An 18156-nucleotide genomic window follows, 5' to 3' on the forward strand; every position below is an offset into this window, starting at 1 on the left:
TTCCTCAAATACTGATAATATCAAAATAAAAAAATCTTAAGGCCAATTTTTTACTCTGAGACGAATTAAATAGAAAAGAATTTTTTAAAACTTATTCAAAAAGCTTTCTGTTTAAAGGGTCTTAGTCGTTAGTTTGTGAGCATGACTTTTAAGATGAAAAAAAACATTAATAATTAGGTTTAGTCAACACACTTAGCGAATATACTGTTAAACAAACAATTTGTTCGTCGACTAAACGTAGAAAAGTCGAACTTTAGACGTCGACACAAGAAGGTCTCCATTGAAGAACTGAGTCTCTATTACAACATTGCCGTTTAATACTTTAGCAGGCATCATCTGGACAACAGTACTCATTTAAGGACTTGGGTAAAGAATAAAAATGCGGTGACGAATATCTTTTATTTTAACCTCTTAATTGTTTCTTAATCTTTCAGCATTTTCTCGTAAATAAAACAAAATTAAAGAATGGGGTAAATCTAAAAGTGATTAAATGCACTCACAGAAAGGGATAAAGAATATGAGGGTAAATAATAAGAGAACTAGGTTATAGCCTTTGTCCATCTTCTTTTTCAACTATTAATTGTTGCTCAATTTTTCGTCATTTTCTTTTCGATAAAACGTGTTTGACAATTTGAGAATGGGGTGTTAAATATGAGGACTGGGGTTCCTGAGATTCAGGAGCTGCTTCTATAAGACTCTGCCAGGTATTTGTGGATTCAGGAATAACAAATCCAAATTCAAAATTCCACTCCTCCAGACACCTTCCTAAATACAAGGTGGCGGAGATTATCCTACCTTCCTAAATACAAGATGGCGGAGATTATCCTACCTTCCTAAATACAAGATGGCGGAGATTATTCTACCTTCCTAAATACAAAATGGCAGAGATTATTCTACCTTCCTAAATACAAGATGGCGGAGATTATTCTACCTTCCTAAATACAAGATGGCGGAGATTAATATTATTATCAGCTCTTCAAGGGACTGTCATTGTAATCTTAAGAGACTCATAAAAGGCATATGCCTGATTCACAGTGCTTATTCTAATCAATTGTGTAAGATCAAAAAGCTTTGTCTGATCAATTGTGTAAGATCACATCGCTTTGTCTAATCAATTGTGTAAGATCACAAAGCTTTGTCTGATCAATAGTAAAAGATCACATCGCTTTGTCTAATCAATTGTGTAAGATCACATCGCTTTGTCTAATCAATTGTGTAAGATCACATCGCTTTGTCTAATCAATTGTGTAAGATCACAAAGCTTTGTCTGATCAATAGTAAAAGATCACATCGCTTTGTCTAATCAATTGTGTGCTTTGTCTAATCAATTGTGTAAGATCACATCGCTTTGTCTAATCAATTGTGTAAGATCATATCGCTTTGTCTAATCAATTGTGTAAGATCATATCGCTTTTCTAATAAATTGTGTAAGATCACAAAGCTTTGTCTGATCAATTGTATAAGATCACATCACTTTTCTGTCTTATTTCTACTTATTTCTTTTAGTTAGAGTTTCAGAAACCACAAATGATAATGATCAAAGACAAAAATAAAGATATCTGGATTATACTTGATCAGATATAGTTTTGTTAATTGGACATGCGTCAGAAGTAAGTTTGAATATTTTAATTATCTTTTTTTATGATGTATAGGTATATGGCGTACAAACAGAAAACAGAACTGTACTGTTTAGTGTAAACTACACTTCTGTACTGTTTTGTCTAAACTACTGTACGCTACTGTACTGTTTTGTGAAAACTATTGTACACTACTGTACTGTTTTGTGTAAACTACTGTACACTACTGAACTGTTTAACGCAAACTACTGTAAACAACTGTAAATAATTGATATTACCTTTAAATAACACTTTTTGTTCCAAACGAAATTTTTCCATAGGTTCTATCGATGAAAAGTTAAGTTCCCTAAAAAATGTTGAATAAAACAGATCGATAAATGTATAAGTGGATAAGCGGATAAGTGGATAAGACCAATGAACAAATGAACCAATGAACCAATGAACCAGTGAACCAGTGAACCAGTGAACCAGTGAACCAGTGAACCAGTGAACCAGTGAACCAGTGAACCAGTGAACCAGTGAACCAGTGAACCAGTGAACCAGTGAACCAGTGAACCAGTGAACCAGTGAACCAGTGAACCAGTGAACCAGTGAACCAGTGAACCAGTGAACCAGTGAACCAGTGAACCAGTGAACCAGTGAACCAGTGAACCAGTGAACCAGTGAACCAGTGAACCAGTGAACCAGTGAACCAGTGAACCAGTGAACCAGTGAACCAGTGAACCAGTGAACCAGTGAACCAGTGAACCAGTGAACCAGTGAACCAGTGAACCAGTGAACCAGTGAACCAGTGAACCAGTGAACCAGTGAACCAGTGAACCAGTGAACCAGTGAACCAGTGAACCAGTGAACCAGTGAACCAGTGAACCAGTGAACCAGTGAACCAGTGAACCAGTGAACCAGTGAACCAGTGAACCAGTGAACCAGTGAACCAGTGAACCAGTGAACCAGTGAACCAGTGAACCAGTGAACCAGTGAACCAGTGAACCAGTGAACCAGTGAACCAGTGAACCAGTGAACCAGTGAACCAGTGAACCAGTGAACCAGTGAACCAGTGAACCAGTGAACCAGTGAACCAGTGAACCAGTGAACCAGTGAACCAGTGAACCAGTGAACCAGTGAACCAGTGAACCAGTGAACCAGTGAACCAGTGAACCAGTGAACCAGTGAACCAGTGAACCAGTAAACCAGTGAACCAGTGAGCCAGTAAACCAGTGAACCAGTGAGCCAGTAAACCAGTGAACCAGTAAACCAGTGAACTGGTGAACCAGTGAACCAGAAAACCAATGAACCAGTAAACCAGTAAACCAGTGAGCCAGTAAACCAGTGAACCAGTGAACCAGTGAAAAAGCGAACAAGCAAGCAAGCTAGCAAGCGAACAAGCAACAAGCGAACAAGCGAACAAGCGAACAAGCGAACAAGCGAACAAGCGAACAAGCGAACAAGCGAACACGTGAACACGTGAACACGTGAACACGTGAACACGTAAACACGTAAACACGTAAACACGTAAACACGTAAACACGTAAACACATGAATACATGAATACATGAATACATGAATAAATGAATAAATGAATAAATGAATAAATGAATAAATGAATAAATGAATAAATGAATAAATGAATAAATGAATAAATGAATAAAAGAATAAATGAATAAATGAATAAATGAATAAAAGAATAAATGAATAAATGAATAAATGAATAAATGAATAAATGAATAAATGAATAAATGAATAAATGAATAAATATAACCTGCTAACAGCACGACATTTCAGAATTTTCTTCGGTACTCTGGCTTCATGCTCATTCTCTGGGTCAGACAGATCTTCGTTACCCTGTAGGTAAAGATAGATATTCAGATACTGGGTCATTCCATGAAGAAGGAATACAACATTTGGCAAAAAAAATAGATTCTTCTAGAACTTTTGAGGACTGATCTTGTTAAATGGGTTCAGACTATCTATCTATCTATTATGACTCCCCAATAACACAAGTGTTACCAGGTAACAACCCCTCCCTGCAACCCAGAGCCCCCTTTTGGGGTGCGTGGATCACAGAGTTAGCATGACATGTGCAATGATACTGTTATGCCAGAGTGGCGGTAGCCGAGCCGTGAAGCTCAAACTACCGAAGCCTGTATCTACAGCCTGGTATTAAATACGACTAAAGTTTTCCTTTAAAAATTTCCTATGGCCCTCTGGCCAGGCCACTGCTCTATACTACCAGCTACTACCAGCTACTACTTCAATGGCTACTAGCTAGGCTAGTTTTCCATAAGCGGCCTTGCCTCACAAGCTTCATTGGTTCCCCGCTACACTAGGGTTCTATAAACTAAAAACATTAGCAAATACACTCTCAAGATTGTACATATAACTTTCTTTTCTAAAATCGAAGAGGAAGTATTTAAGATTTGGGGTCAGACGTGATTTGAGTTTTGAATTTTTTTTTTTTTTTTTGGGGGGGGGGGATCAAAATTCTTAAGAAATTTTTGAATTTTTTTTTTGCTTTTGTAATGAAAATTTGATGAGATTTCAAAATCTATCAAAGTTTTTGACGTAGGTCTAAAATTAAAAGTTTTAAAAGGATGTTAGACGTTTGTAGTTCACTCTAATTCGACCAACATTTTTTAAATGGCCAAAACCTCCCAAAATTTCTATAAAAAAAGGCTTGGTGGCTATTCATGAACTTAAGAACTAGAATTTTAAGTTTGAGAAGAATCTATTTTTTTCGTATTCCTTCTTCATAATGTGGTATGCGATTATATCAAATCATTCAAGACGAATTTCGATTTGATTTTGAATTAAGTCAAGCTATTAAACAGCATGAATACACAAAAACTCAGAAGTCAAGAGAAGTTATCAAATAAAAAAAGCTCTCCTTGATTACTTGTAAACTAGTGATTCTAAAAATGCTTATTGACAATCAAAAATTAAATAAAAGTCGTCTTCATTTTTATTGATATAATCGCCTACGACTGAAATAACTGAATATAGAAAGATAGATAGGTAGAAAGATATATAATAGATAGATAGATAGATAGATAGATGGAAAGATAAATAGATGAGTAAATGAAAAAATGATTAGATATGGAATGGATGAATAAATGGTTAGATACCTAAATACTGGATAAATAAATAAGATGGATAAAGAAGTAAATTGATCAATAAATAGATATATAGATAGACAGATAGATAAATGCATAGATGAGTAGTTGAAAGGATGGATAGATATGGAATCAAAATTGATAAATAAATAGAAATATAGCTTGTGTACTGAGTACTGACCTGCCATAATATTTTGCCAGTATCCGCGTCTCTAAGATTCATCCAGTTGACCCTAAACCCAGACATTATATCTTCCGCCTTGGACGGCATTCTTTCTCAATACCTAGAACAATTCACAGTGCTCAACACCTTTAGAGACGACTTCAAGAGACCCTTTATGTTCAGAGTAAATGTTCCATTCACAACAGTACCATTTAAGCCACAGTCTGAGTACAGATGATAAGATGTACTTAGTGTTCTTTCTGAAATTGATGATTTACATATACGGAGGCAAAGGAAACACTTCAGGATTAGAAAAGCTTTGTATTACAGAAAAGAAAGAAAAATTGTATTTTTTCACTTTCGTGTTTTTTCTTTCTGATATAGAAGTTTAGATTAATCTTATTATGTTGTTAGATGAGGAGAACCAAGATGATTTTATTAGAAGTTTTTATATACTCTCTGCTAAGGTAATAACAGGATGGGAGGGGTCAACTAATACTCCATATCCGGTTTACTTGCGACGGGAGGGGTCAACTAATACTCCATATCCGGTTTACTTGAGACGGGAGGGGTCAACTAATACACCATATCCGGTTTACTTGAGACTGGAGGGGTCAACTAATACTTCAAATCCGGTTTACTTGAGACTGAAGGGGTCAACTAATACACCATTTCCGGTTTACTTGAGACGGGAGGGGTCAACTAAAACTCCATAACCGGTTTACTTGAGACTGAAGGGGTCAACTAATACACCATATCCTTCTCCTTGAGACAGGAGGGGTCTACTAATTATCTATATAATTCTACGGGAGGGGTCAACTAATACTCCATATATTTCTCTTTGAGACAGAGGGGGTCTACTAATACTACATATATAATTCTCCTTGAGACGGGAGGGGTCTACTAATACTACATTTAATTCTCCTTGAGACGGGAGGGGTCTACTAATTCTACATATAATTCTCCTTGAGACGAAGGGTCTACTAATACTACATATAATTCTCATAGAGATATCCAATTAACAATAATATCTAATTTCGGTTAATATCTGATCCCCTAATGGAGAGAGGACACTCCGCTAATAATAAATGACAATAATTGTGACATGGATAGAAAAACAAATNGTGGTAAGGGAGAGGAGAAGGATAGTTTGACGTCCTACTGAATGAAATATTTTAAGAACGTTCATGGGATGACTTATTAAATGGACTTTATCAACATATATGCGAAAAAAACTTGTATAAAAACTTTTCACTACAATTTGTTTTTCAGTAAGTGGATAAATAAGTGCCATATAAAGAAATATAAAGACAACTCGTTCTTACAAATTTCCCCCCCCCCCCCATTGCTAGAGAATTTTTTTGGGGTTTCTACGCTAAATTTAGTCATGAGGAAGAGTTTTTGGAGACAAGGAAGCCCTACAGGTTCTTTACTTATTGCAGAATTAGATGAAAAATCTATTTAACTTTTGCAGAATTAAAGAAAATCTCTCTTTAGAATAACTTGTTTTATCTTAAGTATATATTTTTCACTAAACGGTTCTTTTCATTTTCAATATTCTAATAATATTAGGAATATCAGCAGGACATTTTCTCGTTACAGGGATTGTCAAGGTATTTTTTTCTTGTCAAAGGGACCACCATAATTTTAAGTTATCTGGAGAAGAAAAAATTGTCAATACAAAAGTTATGGAGACATCTTTATTTATATATGAATTTTTTTTCTTCTTCTGAATTGCAGTTTTTCTTTTAAGTGCATTGCAGATTTAAAAAGAGAAAAGAATTGACAGAGCTCAAAACTTTAGAATGGGATATCCTTAATCCCAATTTGTTAATTAATCTGGAGATTAATAACAAGAGGAGAACAAGCATTATTTAATCTGGAGATTAGGAAAAAGAGGAGATCAAGCATCGATCTCGATATCCACCATTCTAGTTTTCAGCTCAGTATTACTTGGTTTTCAAGGTAAAAACGATGATATATAACCAGATAGAGGTTATACAATTGGGAAATTATTTTACCTTCTCATCTTTATTTCCCATTTCAAATACATTTTCTCAAAAGTTAGTATTTTAAAATAAAAAATATATAATTTAAAGAATATTGTTAGAATTTAAAAAATTTCTCCCCCCCCCCCCCCTCCCGAAAGTCTTAACTCTTAATATGAGATAAAAGAAAGAATGTGAATGATATTAGGTATAAAACTGTCAGGCTATATTCTCATTAATAAAAGGGTAAAACCATACATCCACCTTCTATTTCTATGTAGTATGTACAGGGTGAGTAAAAAAAGTGTGATTTGCGGCGCCTGTTACAAAATTGTACCTTTTTTGTGCAACTCTCCTTTATGGTGTTTTTTTCAATATTTTTCGAAAATTTGTAGTTTTTTGGTACTCCAATGGCCCCAAAAAAATCCGCGAACCTTTTTTTTCTCTCAAAATCAAAAGTTCAGATAAAAAAATGTGTAAATACATTATTTCTATCGAAATCTAAAATTTTAAAAAGGTTGAATCACAGAATCGCAGAAAATTTGCAAAATTGTCATAAGAAAATTCCCAATTTTCAGTTCAATTCTGGTCTAATTTTTACGGAAAAATTGTTTTTCAATGGCTCTTAAGGTTTCAACTGAACAGCGTATATTTGATACTTTAGAATATACTGAGAAGAAAGGAACTAGAGAATTTAAATAACTTTTCCTTAAAAAGACCAGAACTTTAAATAACGAATTTTCTTATTACAATTTTGCGAATTTTCTGTGATTCTGTGATTCAATCTTTTTAAAATTTTAGATTACGATAGAAATAATTTATATACACATTTTTGTTTTTCTAAACTTTTTATTTTGAGAGAAAAAAAGGTTCGCGGATTTTTTTTTGGGGCCATTGGAGTACCAAAAAAATTATAAATTTTCATAAAATATTGAAAAAAAACACTTTTCAAGAGAGTTGCACAAAAAAGGTACAATTTTGTACCAGGCGCCGCAAATCACTTCTTTTGACTCACCCTGTATGTACGGGTGTTTTTATAAATGTCGATTTTCTAATAAGTCCATCATTTATAAAGAAGTCTCAGTTCTCTCCAAAGCTGATGGAAGATAAGATTGGCACTTTTCATTATTGTGAAAATCTACAAAATGTAAAAAGAGAAATCTGCAAAAATTGTAAGATAAATTTTTGGCTTGAACTCCTTGGATTTTTAAACAATCCCTGAGCCCCAGATTCCAAGAGATACTATGCTTCGTGGCGTTGAAAATTTCATAGACAGAGTCAAAATTTGCTATCAAGATAATGGCGGGCATTTTAAACATTTAAAAAAAAATCTGACAATTTTTTTTTATGCTGCATTTATGCCCCCCCCCCCCCCTCTTGTAACCAGTAACTCTTACTCACTTTCAAATCCTGTAGCCATATAATTGGACTTTACCCAATAATAAGCTTTTTAGAGACTTAGATATTTTTAAAAATGATGTAGGTATTAGTGTGTAAATAATTGACATTAAAAAAAAAACACCCTGTATTGTATGTATGTTTGTATGTGTTTGCCCAAATCTGACATTCAATGTCAGGTCTGGAAAAATTTCTGTTATAAACTTTGATCCCCTAAAATCAGCTGATAATTTGTATAAAGTAGTGTCTGCTATGACAACTGTAAGTTAACTCCCCGGTGTATAACACTGGAATAGTCCAGTAGAATCAATACCAGGTAGAAATTCAGGGAATCTTAAGTAAAAAAGTTTTAAACAATTTGCAAATTGACGAAAATTTTGTAATCTATGAGAATCTATATTTACGGTAAAATTTACGGTTCTATCCTACTTTTTGCCGCTAATTCCCCCCACCTCCTCCCTTTCCCCAGAAGACATTTGAATAAGATTATTTAATGGTTAACATGGTTGAAAATTTGTTCCGCAGCCGCAAGTCTCCGAGAAAGCGGGCACCATGACAATCAAACCTGAAGGTCGATTGGAAACAACTTTCCAAGAAATTCGACACGATTAAAAAGTCGTCACAATCACATAATATTCGACACACAGCACTAGCACACTTACAGGATTTCCGACACAATTACACTATATTCATCACACTTACACGATATTCGACACAATTACAGGAAAGTCGATAAAAACACAAGATATACGACACATTTACACAATATTTGACACACTTACAGGATATTCGACAAAATTACAGGATATACGACACAATTACAGGATATTTGACACAATTACAGGATATTCGACACAATTACAGGATATTCGACACAATTACAGGATATTCAACACAATTACAGGATATTCGGCACAATTACAGGATATTCGGCACAATTACAGGATATTCGGCACAATTACAGGATATTCAACACAAATACAGAATAAGGATCAGGTGCAAAACGCCCAATGTAACAAAACGCCTAATTTCAGAACACCCATTAAAAAAACAAGTAATGTATGAATTACAAACGTTAACCTTTTTATGCAAAAAAGGCAGAAATGTTAAATCTTTTCAAAGAAAATTCGCAACTTTTCGTATTAGTTTTCAGTTTTCTGGATTCTCACGGAACAGAAGCATGACAGAAAAACTTTTTAAGAAATATAATGAAAATGGTCATGTTCTTATAGAATGTAGATACTAAAGAGTTTATAAACACAAGTTTAAATCAAGTGCTTCAAATTGTACGGATTTATAGAAATAAAGAGGCATATAACTAATTAAATGGAGGCCAGGGTGAAAACTAAAATATTTGACTAGAAGGATTATCTGAAGGAGACCTAGATGGGAACCACAAACATTTCAACAATCTCAGAAGCAGGTTCAGAAAATACAAGTCCAGGAGGTTCAGAAAATACAGGACCAGGAGGTTAAGAAAATACAGGTCCAGGAGATTCAGAAAATATAGATCTAGGAGGTTCAGAAAATACAGGCCCAGGAGGATCATTAAATACAGGTCCAGGAGGTTCATTAAATACAGGTCCAGGAGGATCATTAAATACAGGTCCAGGAGGTTTATTAAATACAGGACCAGGAGGTGCAGAAAATACAGGTCCAGGAGGTTCATTAAATACAGGTCCAGGAAGTTCATTAAATACAGGTCAAGGAGGTTAATTAAATACAGGTCCAGGAGGTGCAGAAAATACAGGTCCAGGAGGTTCATTAAATACAGGTCCAGGAGGTTCATTAAATACAGGTCCAGGAGGTTCATTAAATACAGGTCCAGGAGGTTCAGAAAATACAGGTCCAGGAGGTTCAGAAAATAAAGGTCCAGGTGGATCATTATATACAGGACCAGGAGGTTTATTAAATACAGGACCAGGAGGTTCATTAAATACAGGTCCAGGAGGTTCATTAAATACAGGACTAGGAGGTTCAGAAAATACAGGCCCAGGAGGTTCAGAACACTATTCCACAGTTTTCTGGGTTTCATTAAGAATTTTGGACGTTTTTTAATCTCACAATTTTAATACATTAATTGTTTCGAGTTTTTGACATGTTTTTACCCGCAAATATTTGACGTTTTCAGTTTTGTAATACGTCTTACACCTTTTTTTTAAAGGGAGTGACCGGCTATGTAAGGTAGTTGAACTGAGTATGCAGTGTTGTGGAAAACTTCTTTCGGATTCATTTGAGACATATTAAAATTTTTTTAAGAGCTGTAAATCCTGAGTTTGAGCGCAAATTCGACGTTCAAAACTCCTACTGTGGGGGTGGATATGTTTTCAGAATTCGTTTTTTTTAGTTTTTAAATAACAACAAAGAAAAATAAAGTAAAAATTATACAGCAATCTAATTAGATGGTTAGGAACATATTTCTCAAAAGAAAATTGTCAATAAATCAATGCTAAAATCGATTATTTTGTTAACATTATTACATTGAATTTCTTCAAATGTCGTCTTTTCAATACTAATTCTAGAAAATCTGCAGAAAATCTTTGTGAATAATGATAAACCAGAATAATGAGAAAATAGAAACTAATAATTGAACAAAATTGCTTATTTTCGATGATTTGATTAATTTTAATTTTCTAAACATGTTCATTGTTCCTATACATGACGTCTGTAGTTTATTGTAAAACTTTTTTACATTTTATGTCGTAATTATTTAATAATTTAAAAAAACTAATTCTGAAAACGTATCCACCCCCAAAGTAGGAGTTTTGAACGTCGCATTAGCGCCCAAACTCAGGATTAAAAGATCTTTAAAAAGTTTAATATGTCTCAAATGAATCTGAAAGAAGTTTTCCACAACACTGCATACTCAGTTCAAATACCTTACATAGCCGGCCACTCCCTTTAAGGAATCACGGCTCGAGCCGAAGTTTTTAAATCGCGGATTCAGTTAACATAACCCTGTGCTCTCTGTGTTTATTTTCTTTTGATAATTAACAATTTAAATGTATATGATAAATTTTTTTAATTACCTGTTTCACACTTTGAGATGAATTACTCCATATTTTTAGCTTCTGAAAAAAAGTTTCTTTTTAATTGCAAAATCTACATTTATTTATTATTGACATTTCAAATTATGTTTTAGTGACATTTAATCAGATGGAATCAAAACTAAACACAGTGCTTAGATACTGTTACCAAAATACAAAGTAACTCCTCATTAAAAATCTCCTTGAAGATCTAGAAACGATAATTTATGTAATATGTAGGTTGAATTGATTTTTGTAAGATAAACAACTGTCGTAAATGAGATATAGCCCATAACGCCAAATTTAAATGAAGGGTCACTAGAAATTAGGTGAACAATCACTTTAATTTCCGATTAAAGTTTCCAAGCTTGAATACAAAAAAAACATTGCAAATGTGCTGAGAAGTTTAGGATCGGCTGCGACGAGATCGTTTCTTCGCCGATCGTGATCTGTTAGAAACGGATCGTTTGCGAGAGCTGCGCTGAGGACTGCGTGATTCCCTTTTACGATCTCGTTTTTTTGAGGGAGATTTTGATCGTTTCCGCGTTTTAGACTTTTCTCCAGACTCTGACCTATTTCGGCGGCCTTTGCCACGATCGCCTGACTTGGATCGATCTTGACGGGATTTTCGATCTTTTGATTTTGATCGTTTCTTAGTGGATTTCTTCTCCTGAGATTTAGATCTGCGAGGAGACGGTGACGGTGATCCTCTAAAATATGAATAAGGTTGTATATTAATGATAAGTATAATAACTATCAATAAAATGCTGAAAATAGCCACAATGATAATAAAACAATCAATGGCGACAATGATAATAATGAAACTTACGACAATATCTACAATGTAAACAATGATCACAATGCTGAAAATGCCGACAAAAACGACAATGGCCACAAGTATACCATTGACGACAATGATAATAACAACAATGATGATAATAACGACAATTCCGAGTCTGACAATACCTACAATGATAACTATGACGACAATGACGACAATGACGAAGAATTAAAACAATGACAATGCAACAAGTACAATGACGACGATTTTAACAATGACAATGATAACAATACCGATAATGTCCACAATTATAACAATTACGATGATGACAATGGGGACAGTATCCACATTCCACAATGAGGAGAACGACCAAAATGATAACAAAGACAATGTTGATAATAATACTATCAGAGATGATGATATTTTTAAACTTGAACTTATTATCTCGACATCCAATGTACTTTTAAACTTGATGGTCAATGATTTATCCCTTAATAAAAGTTATCCCTGCAGCGTATGACCATCATGCGATATCGAGCAAATCAAATCTGTAAATGCGCATAAAATGAAGATCAATTTTTATCCTCAAACTCACAATACATAAGTTCTGACTTTAGATCGTACAAATTTCTGGGATATTAATTATAGTTCAATTTCTTTTACCTTTCCATTTCTTTCCTTGAGGACTTCTTTTCACCGGAAGGAGATCTTTTCTTACTTCCGCCGGAAATAGATCTTTTCCTCCGTTCACCGGATGCAGATCTCTTCCGTCGTCCGCCAGAGATTGATCGTCTTTTCCGCCCAGTTGACGGAGATCTTTTTTTTCTACCACCTAAAAAATTTCATTTATAATTATTTTATCAAAATTCAGAAATCTGCCTGTTTTGTACAGTACAAAAGGATGGATTTTTCGACTTTTAATCACTTACAGAACGATGTTTCTTTGGCCAGTACATTTTTTCTTCTTCAATTTTTATTTACCCCGACTGTTGTTGTACTTAAATCTGGAAATGTACGATTACAGCATATTCCATTTATTTATTAATCTATGTTTTCATCTAAGGAAATTTAAATACAAATAATAAATATAATAAATCTACCTGATGTCGACCTCTTCTTCCTGTCCCTTGACCTCGACCTCTTCTTGGAGGTCTTGAGGTCACGTGATCCTGACCTCCTTCTACCTCCCGACCTAGACCTACCACGTCCACCGGAACTTCTCCTAGGAAAGGGTTTAACAACTTAGAATAAAAAAACAGAAACTGATAACTAGGGCTGGGCGTCGTTCCTGGGGAACGATCGTTATTACACGGGAACGAACAGAACGGAACGAACTATTTAAAAAGTAGGAACACGCCCAGTCCTACTGATAACTCCTCTCAGTTTATATTCCCTATATCTTTGAAAACTATAAACTCTGTTATTTCGAATATTCAAAGTTTGAAATATCAACGGTTTACGCAATTAGGTTACGCAGATGTTAAAAAATTATAGTTTGGGGCAAGTATTTAATTCACATATGGACTGGATGACGATCAAGGATAACAGAAACTAACATATCATCTTGAATTTACAAAAATTGATAATCATTGTCAAAATAAGATCGTAATTGATCACAGTATCAAACTATCATAAAAATAAATCATTGGAATGATCGCAATTGATCTGAAACCATCACAAAAACTTGAAATTGCTAACATTGAGTTTTAAAAAGAATTTGATCAAAAATAATAACTAAAAAGCATTAATACTCAGAAATATTATAGATATAGATAAAGATTATCAATAATGATTGATGATCGTATTTTATGAAAATAAATGATAACAATTGATATTACGAATAGCTAGTTAGCATTAACGAAAATATGATATTTTTTAAAAATAGGAAAAACAAGATGAAGCCAAAAAACTACAAAATTATCATTTTATCTCCGGAAATTGCAAAAAGATAGTTTTTTTTACCTTTTCTTTGCTGGAGATGGAGACCGATATTTCCTTGCTTCGGTCGAACTAAAAAATAAATAAAATGTCTGTTCTATTCATTTTTATTGTAAAAAATCCTAACTGGAAAAAAGTTTTTCTCTTTCTGAAGAAAGCACAACTTCAACGTAGGAAATATATTTAGATGTTCCTTAATTCTAGGACAGATTTGAGCAATATGAAATATGACTGGTTGACTGGCAGAATCGGAACTTTATTCTTCAGTGTAATGCACGTTAGATTATTTTAAATCTTTATTTATGAAAGAACCCTCATAGTAAAAAAAGAAAGCATACAAATTAAGACTTAATATTTTTCTAATCCGAAAAAAAATAAATAAACAAAATGTATGTAGGATTTATTTAAAATTATAGAAAAACAAGTTTTAGTACAGGGTGTCCCACATTATATTAGATCGTCAATGGGTAAAAATTAAGATTTTCGGAGGCCGAATTTAAAGAATTTAAGTCGCGGCTTAAATCCGCCAAAACCCGGTTTAAATTGAGCACCGGCTTAAATCTTGAAACATTTGATACAATTTTAAGTGAAACCAACCATAATTAAGCCGCGGCTTAAATTTAAACCGCCGCTCAAATTCTTTAAATTCGGCCTCTGGACTAATTTAAAGAAGTTTGAATCATTTTGAAAAATTGAAAAAGGCTTACATATAAGTTTTCTAGCAAAAATGCTAGCGTTTTGTTATTATTATTGCTTATTTTGGCGCTAAAGTTTGGAGATAATTTAATATGATATGTGACGTACGTTTCTGATTAATTATTATTTAAACAAAGTTTTGAAACAAACAGCTAAAAAGTATTTTTTTAAGATTTATATTTTTGTTAATAAATACCTGTCTGAACCCCGTCTTCCCTTTCTGCTTGTAATTGCCTTGTTGGAATCCTCACGCACTCTGTCATCCTTCAAACAATGTAATTGTAAATATTGTTGTCGCTAAATTTGTCTTGATTCCCAACGATGACGTTGTTGTTATTGTTGTCATAAAGCGAAAGTGGCGTAAACGTACATTAAACTAAGTTATGAAGTTTTTTGACCTCTAACCGCACCACAAGGTGGAAGATTTTTTTGACGATGTCGTTGAAATTGATGTTGCTGTTTTTGACATTATCGTTGTTGTCTTTGTCGTTAAACGGTTATGATATCATTGTCATTTTCGTTATGCATCGTCATCATAAACAAAATAAAGGCGTAGGAAGTATCAAAATAAAGAAAACTTACTATTCAAAATCATAAAAACACAAAAAACTACAAAAAATAAAACAAAAATTCTCACCTTTGCTGGGCTTAGGTAGTGAGGGATCAGGTTTCTCGCCTAAAATATCAAATATTTCCAGAATTGTGACGTCACAACAGCCTGAAATACAGTGACGTCACAACAGTCTAAACTTATGACGCCACAAGCCCTTAATTACAGTGACATCAGAACAAAACTGAATAATTGGCAACGATTCACAACATCCTGAAATAATGACGTCACAGCAATGTCACAATCTGAAAATGTTTTTGTTTAAAAAGTGATCTAAGTGAGTTATTATGCAAATGTTTTGCGGGGATGATCAAAACTAAGCTTTCAAGTTTGTCCCCTCTTTCCTGCTACTTGTAGTTTGTACCCAAACATAAAAGAAATTCGCCTCCTGAACCCATTAAATTTCTATAAAATTACTTAACAAATAATCCCAACATGATGGGGAGAAAAAAAAAGGTAGAAATGTTTTCCACAAAATATCCTTTTCAGGAAATTTGGTTTTAACCTGAGTTTCCAGAGCCTTTAGTCTGAGAGCATTCTCATCCTCACTCTCATCCTCATCATCATCTTTATCCTAAAGTTGAAAACCAGGGGTGTATATTTTCTTGAAATATCAGCCCCCACCCTCTTTTGGAGTCAGGTGTAAAACCATAAATACTTAAAAGATTTTATTCGCTGAAATAAACTTTAGGGTAAAAATTATGAATAAAGAAGGGGGGGGGATTGGTTTGAAGAAAAAAATGTTTTTTTAATTCTTACCTGTTTTTCCTCCATAGCCTCGAAGTCCAGCTTGTCGTAATCCAAATGCTCAGCCTTGAAAAAGAACCATTTCGAAGCTTGAAATAAGATATTCGATTTAAAAATCGATTTTTTAAATTGTGGTTTCTGTATAAAGGGACTTCTTCCACATTTCCGCAACAATTATTAAAATTGGCACAGAACCGGCAATATCTTTCACATAGCTTTGGGTAAGCCTATATATGGAAGAGGGAACGCAGGTTGGGGGGGGGGGACGCGCCAGTAAGCCCCCTCCCTGGTTACTTCCCTAGCTTTGGGAATGAGCATGTCACTCTATAAATATCGACGTCACTTGAAATTACGTGTACAGTGCCTTGAAATTACCTTTAACGGGCTTTCTCCCCTTGGTTTCCTTTTCCTCTCAGGCGAATCCTCACGTGTCTTTCTTTTCTCATCAGCTGATGCCTCCCTTTTCTTCCGCTCAACCTGCAAATATCAGCTTGCAGAAACCAAACATCGTCTTCCACAGGAAGCGGAAATGCGGGAAAATACAAGGAATTTTAGTTCGTGGGGAGAACAAACTTCCCATTTGACCCCCGAATTAATGCTTTATTATATAAACCCTGGATTTCAATGTTCAACCCCCCCACCCCCGACAAAGAGTGTATTGGAAAGGAAGGGAACAAACTAACAGACACCATTTATTTATTATGACAACCCTAAAACCACGAATGGAGTTAGACATCACGCCCGTAAGCACTTCCTAGCTAAATGATACAAGGTCACGTTTAGGTAAGGGTTGGTATGCTTTCATGGTTCATTGATGTATGACGCCCGGGACTAGGCCATTAGACAGTATAATGACTGATAATATAAAGAAAAAAAAATCATTTAAACTGATGATAACTAAATAAGTGTGCACAAAAAAAATAATGATAAAAAAATGTAATTTCGCTTTAAAATGTACACAATAACTTTTTGTCAATGTGGTCACGCCAATGTCCATTGAGGGCGGTTAAAACTGACCTCTGGATCCTCTCTGAACCTTCTCCTCTCCCTCTTCTCAATCCTGTCCCGGAGATCCTTCTCCTTCTGGTCCTGCTCCTCCTTCTTCTTCATCTCCTCCTGCAAGTACTTCGTTAAATATTTGTTTAACTTAATTTAATTACAAATTTGTTCCATTTCATTCCATAGATGTTTTATTTAATTACGAATTTGTTTAAATTTACTCACAAATTTTATTTTATTCATCACATACACTGTATGTATTTTTTGTTATATTTCATTGCATATTTGATTTTTTTTTCATTTATTCACATATTTGTTTAATCACTTTGCATATCAATTTCATTTCATCGAATATTTGCTTTACTTGATCGCATAATTGTAAAAATGTTTTGTTTTATTTCACATGATTTGATTTGCTTCTTCGCATATTTGTTTCAACTTCATAGCATCTGTTTTATTTAATGTCATATTTGTTTAATTACTTAGCATAACAATTTCATTTCATCGCATATTTGGTTTATTTCGGCGAAAATTTGTTATGTCATAGCATTATTATTTTCCCATAAGTTTGTTAAAATAAAATCTCTACATTTCCATATACAAATAAGATATAAAGAACGTATGGGTGTGCTTCATCTCTTTTCCTCTCCTCCTCCCTTCTCTCCCTCTCCTTCTCTCGTTTCTCCTTCTCTCTTCTAGTTTTCTCGTATTCCGCCATACTCACGGTCCGCCGTTCCGCCTTATAAACAAGACACGTTATTCAAAACAGTTGTAAAACGTCCGCCGTTTCGCTTTGTAATTAAACATGACATGCAGGGTGGCCAAAACTTTTTTGAACAAATCCGTACAAAAATCCGTACATTTTCAGAATAAATCCGTACAATCCGTACAATTTTCGAAAAAAAATCCGTACAATCCGTATATTTTTTTAAACCAATCCGTACATTTTTTTAAAAATCCGTACATTTTTTTTTAAAATCTGTACAATCCGTATATTTTTTTAAACCAATCCGTACATTTTTTTAAAAATCCGTACATTTTTTTTTAAAATCTGTACAATCAGTACAATTTTCGAAAAAAATCCCATTTTTGAAAAAAAAAACATTAAACTCATAACTGGAAAGAT

At 34.1% G+C, this 18156-nt stretch overlaps 3 protein-coding genes across 3 annotated transcripts in view; all 3 read right to left on the reverse strand.

Annotated features, from left to right (window-relative positions):
* Nucleotides 1-43: 43 nt before the first annotated feature.
* Nucleotides 44-11346, reverse strand: LOC111700789 (retinal rod rhodopsin-sensitive cGMP 3',5'-cyclic phosphodiesterase subunit delta). Its single transcript, XM_023471828.1, has 6 exons — nucleotides 11263-11346; nucleotides 4866-4968; nucleotides 3334-3416; nucleotides 1856-1923; nucleotides 668-765; nucleotides 44-336 (listed from the first exon to the last, which is right to left on the reverse strand). The coding sequence occupies exons 2-6, from the start codon at nucleotides 4953-4955 to the stop codon at nucleotides 232-234; spliced, it is 444 nt and encodes a 147-aa protein (XP_023327596.1). The 5' UTR covers nucleotides 4956-4968; nucleotides 11263-11346; the 3' UTR covers nucleotides 44-231.
* On the reverse strand, nucleotides 11303-17147 carry LOC111700788 (serine/arginine-rich splicing factor 11). The gene is made up of 10 exons (XM_023471827.1): nucleotides 17049-17147; nucleotides 16407-16508; nucleotides 16044-16097; nucleotides 15790-15858; nucleotides 15312-15350; nucleotides 14871-14938; nucleotides 14003-14050; nucleotides 13141-13262; nucleotides 12704-12872; nucleotides 11303-11969 (listed from the first exon to the last, which is right to left on the reverse strand). The coding sequence occupies exons 1-10, from the start codon at nucleotides 17139-17141 to the stop codon at nucleotides 11666-11668; spliced, it is 1068 nt and encodes a 355-aa protein (XP_023327595.1). The 5' UTR covers nucleotides 17142-17147; the 3' UTR covers nucleotides 11303-11665.
* Nucleotides 17148-17601: 454 nt separating this feature from the next.
* The window catches only part of LOC111700776 (peptidyl-prolyl cis-trans isomerase G-like), a 6385-nt gene continuing 5830 nt past the window's right edge, over nucleotides 17602-18156 (reverse strand). The window contains exon 10 of the mRNA XM_023471814.1: nucleotides 17602-17769. Coding sequence (XP_023327582.1) covers nucleotides 17602-17769 — 168 coding nt within the window. The remainder of the gene's footprint in view (nucleotides 17770-18156) is intronic.

The sequence above is a fragment of the Eurytemora carolleeae genome, unplaced genomic scaffold (genome assembly GCF_000591075.1).
Source record: "Eurytemora carolleeae unplaced genomic scaffold, Eaff_2.0 scaffold169, whole genome shotgun sequence".
In the NCBI taxonomy this organism is placed as follows: domain Eukaryota; kingdom Metazoa; phylum Arthropoda; class Copepoda; order Calanoida; family Temoridae; genus Eurytemora; species Eurytemora carolleeae.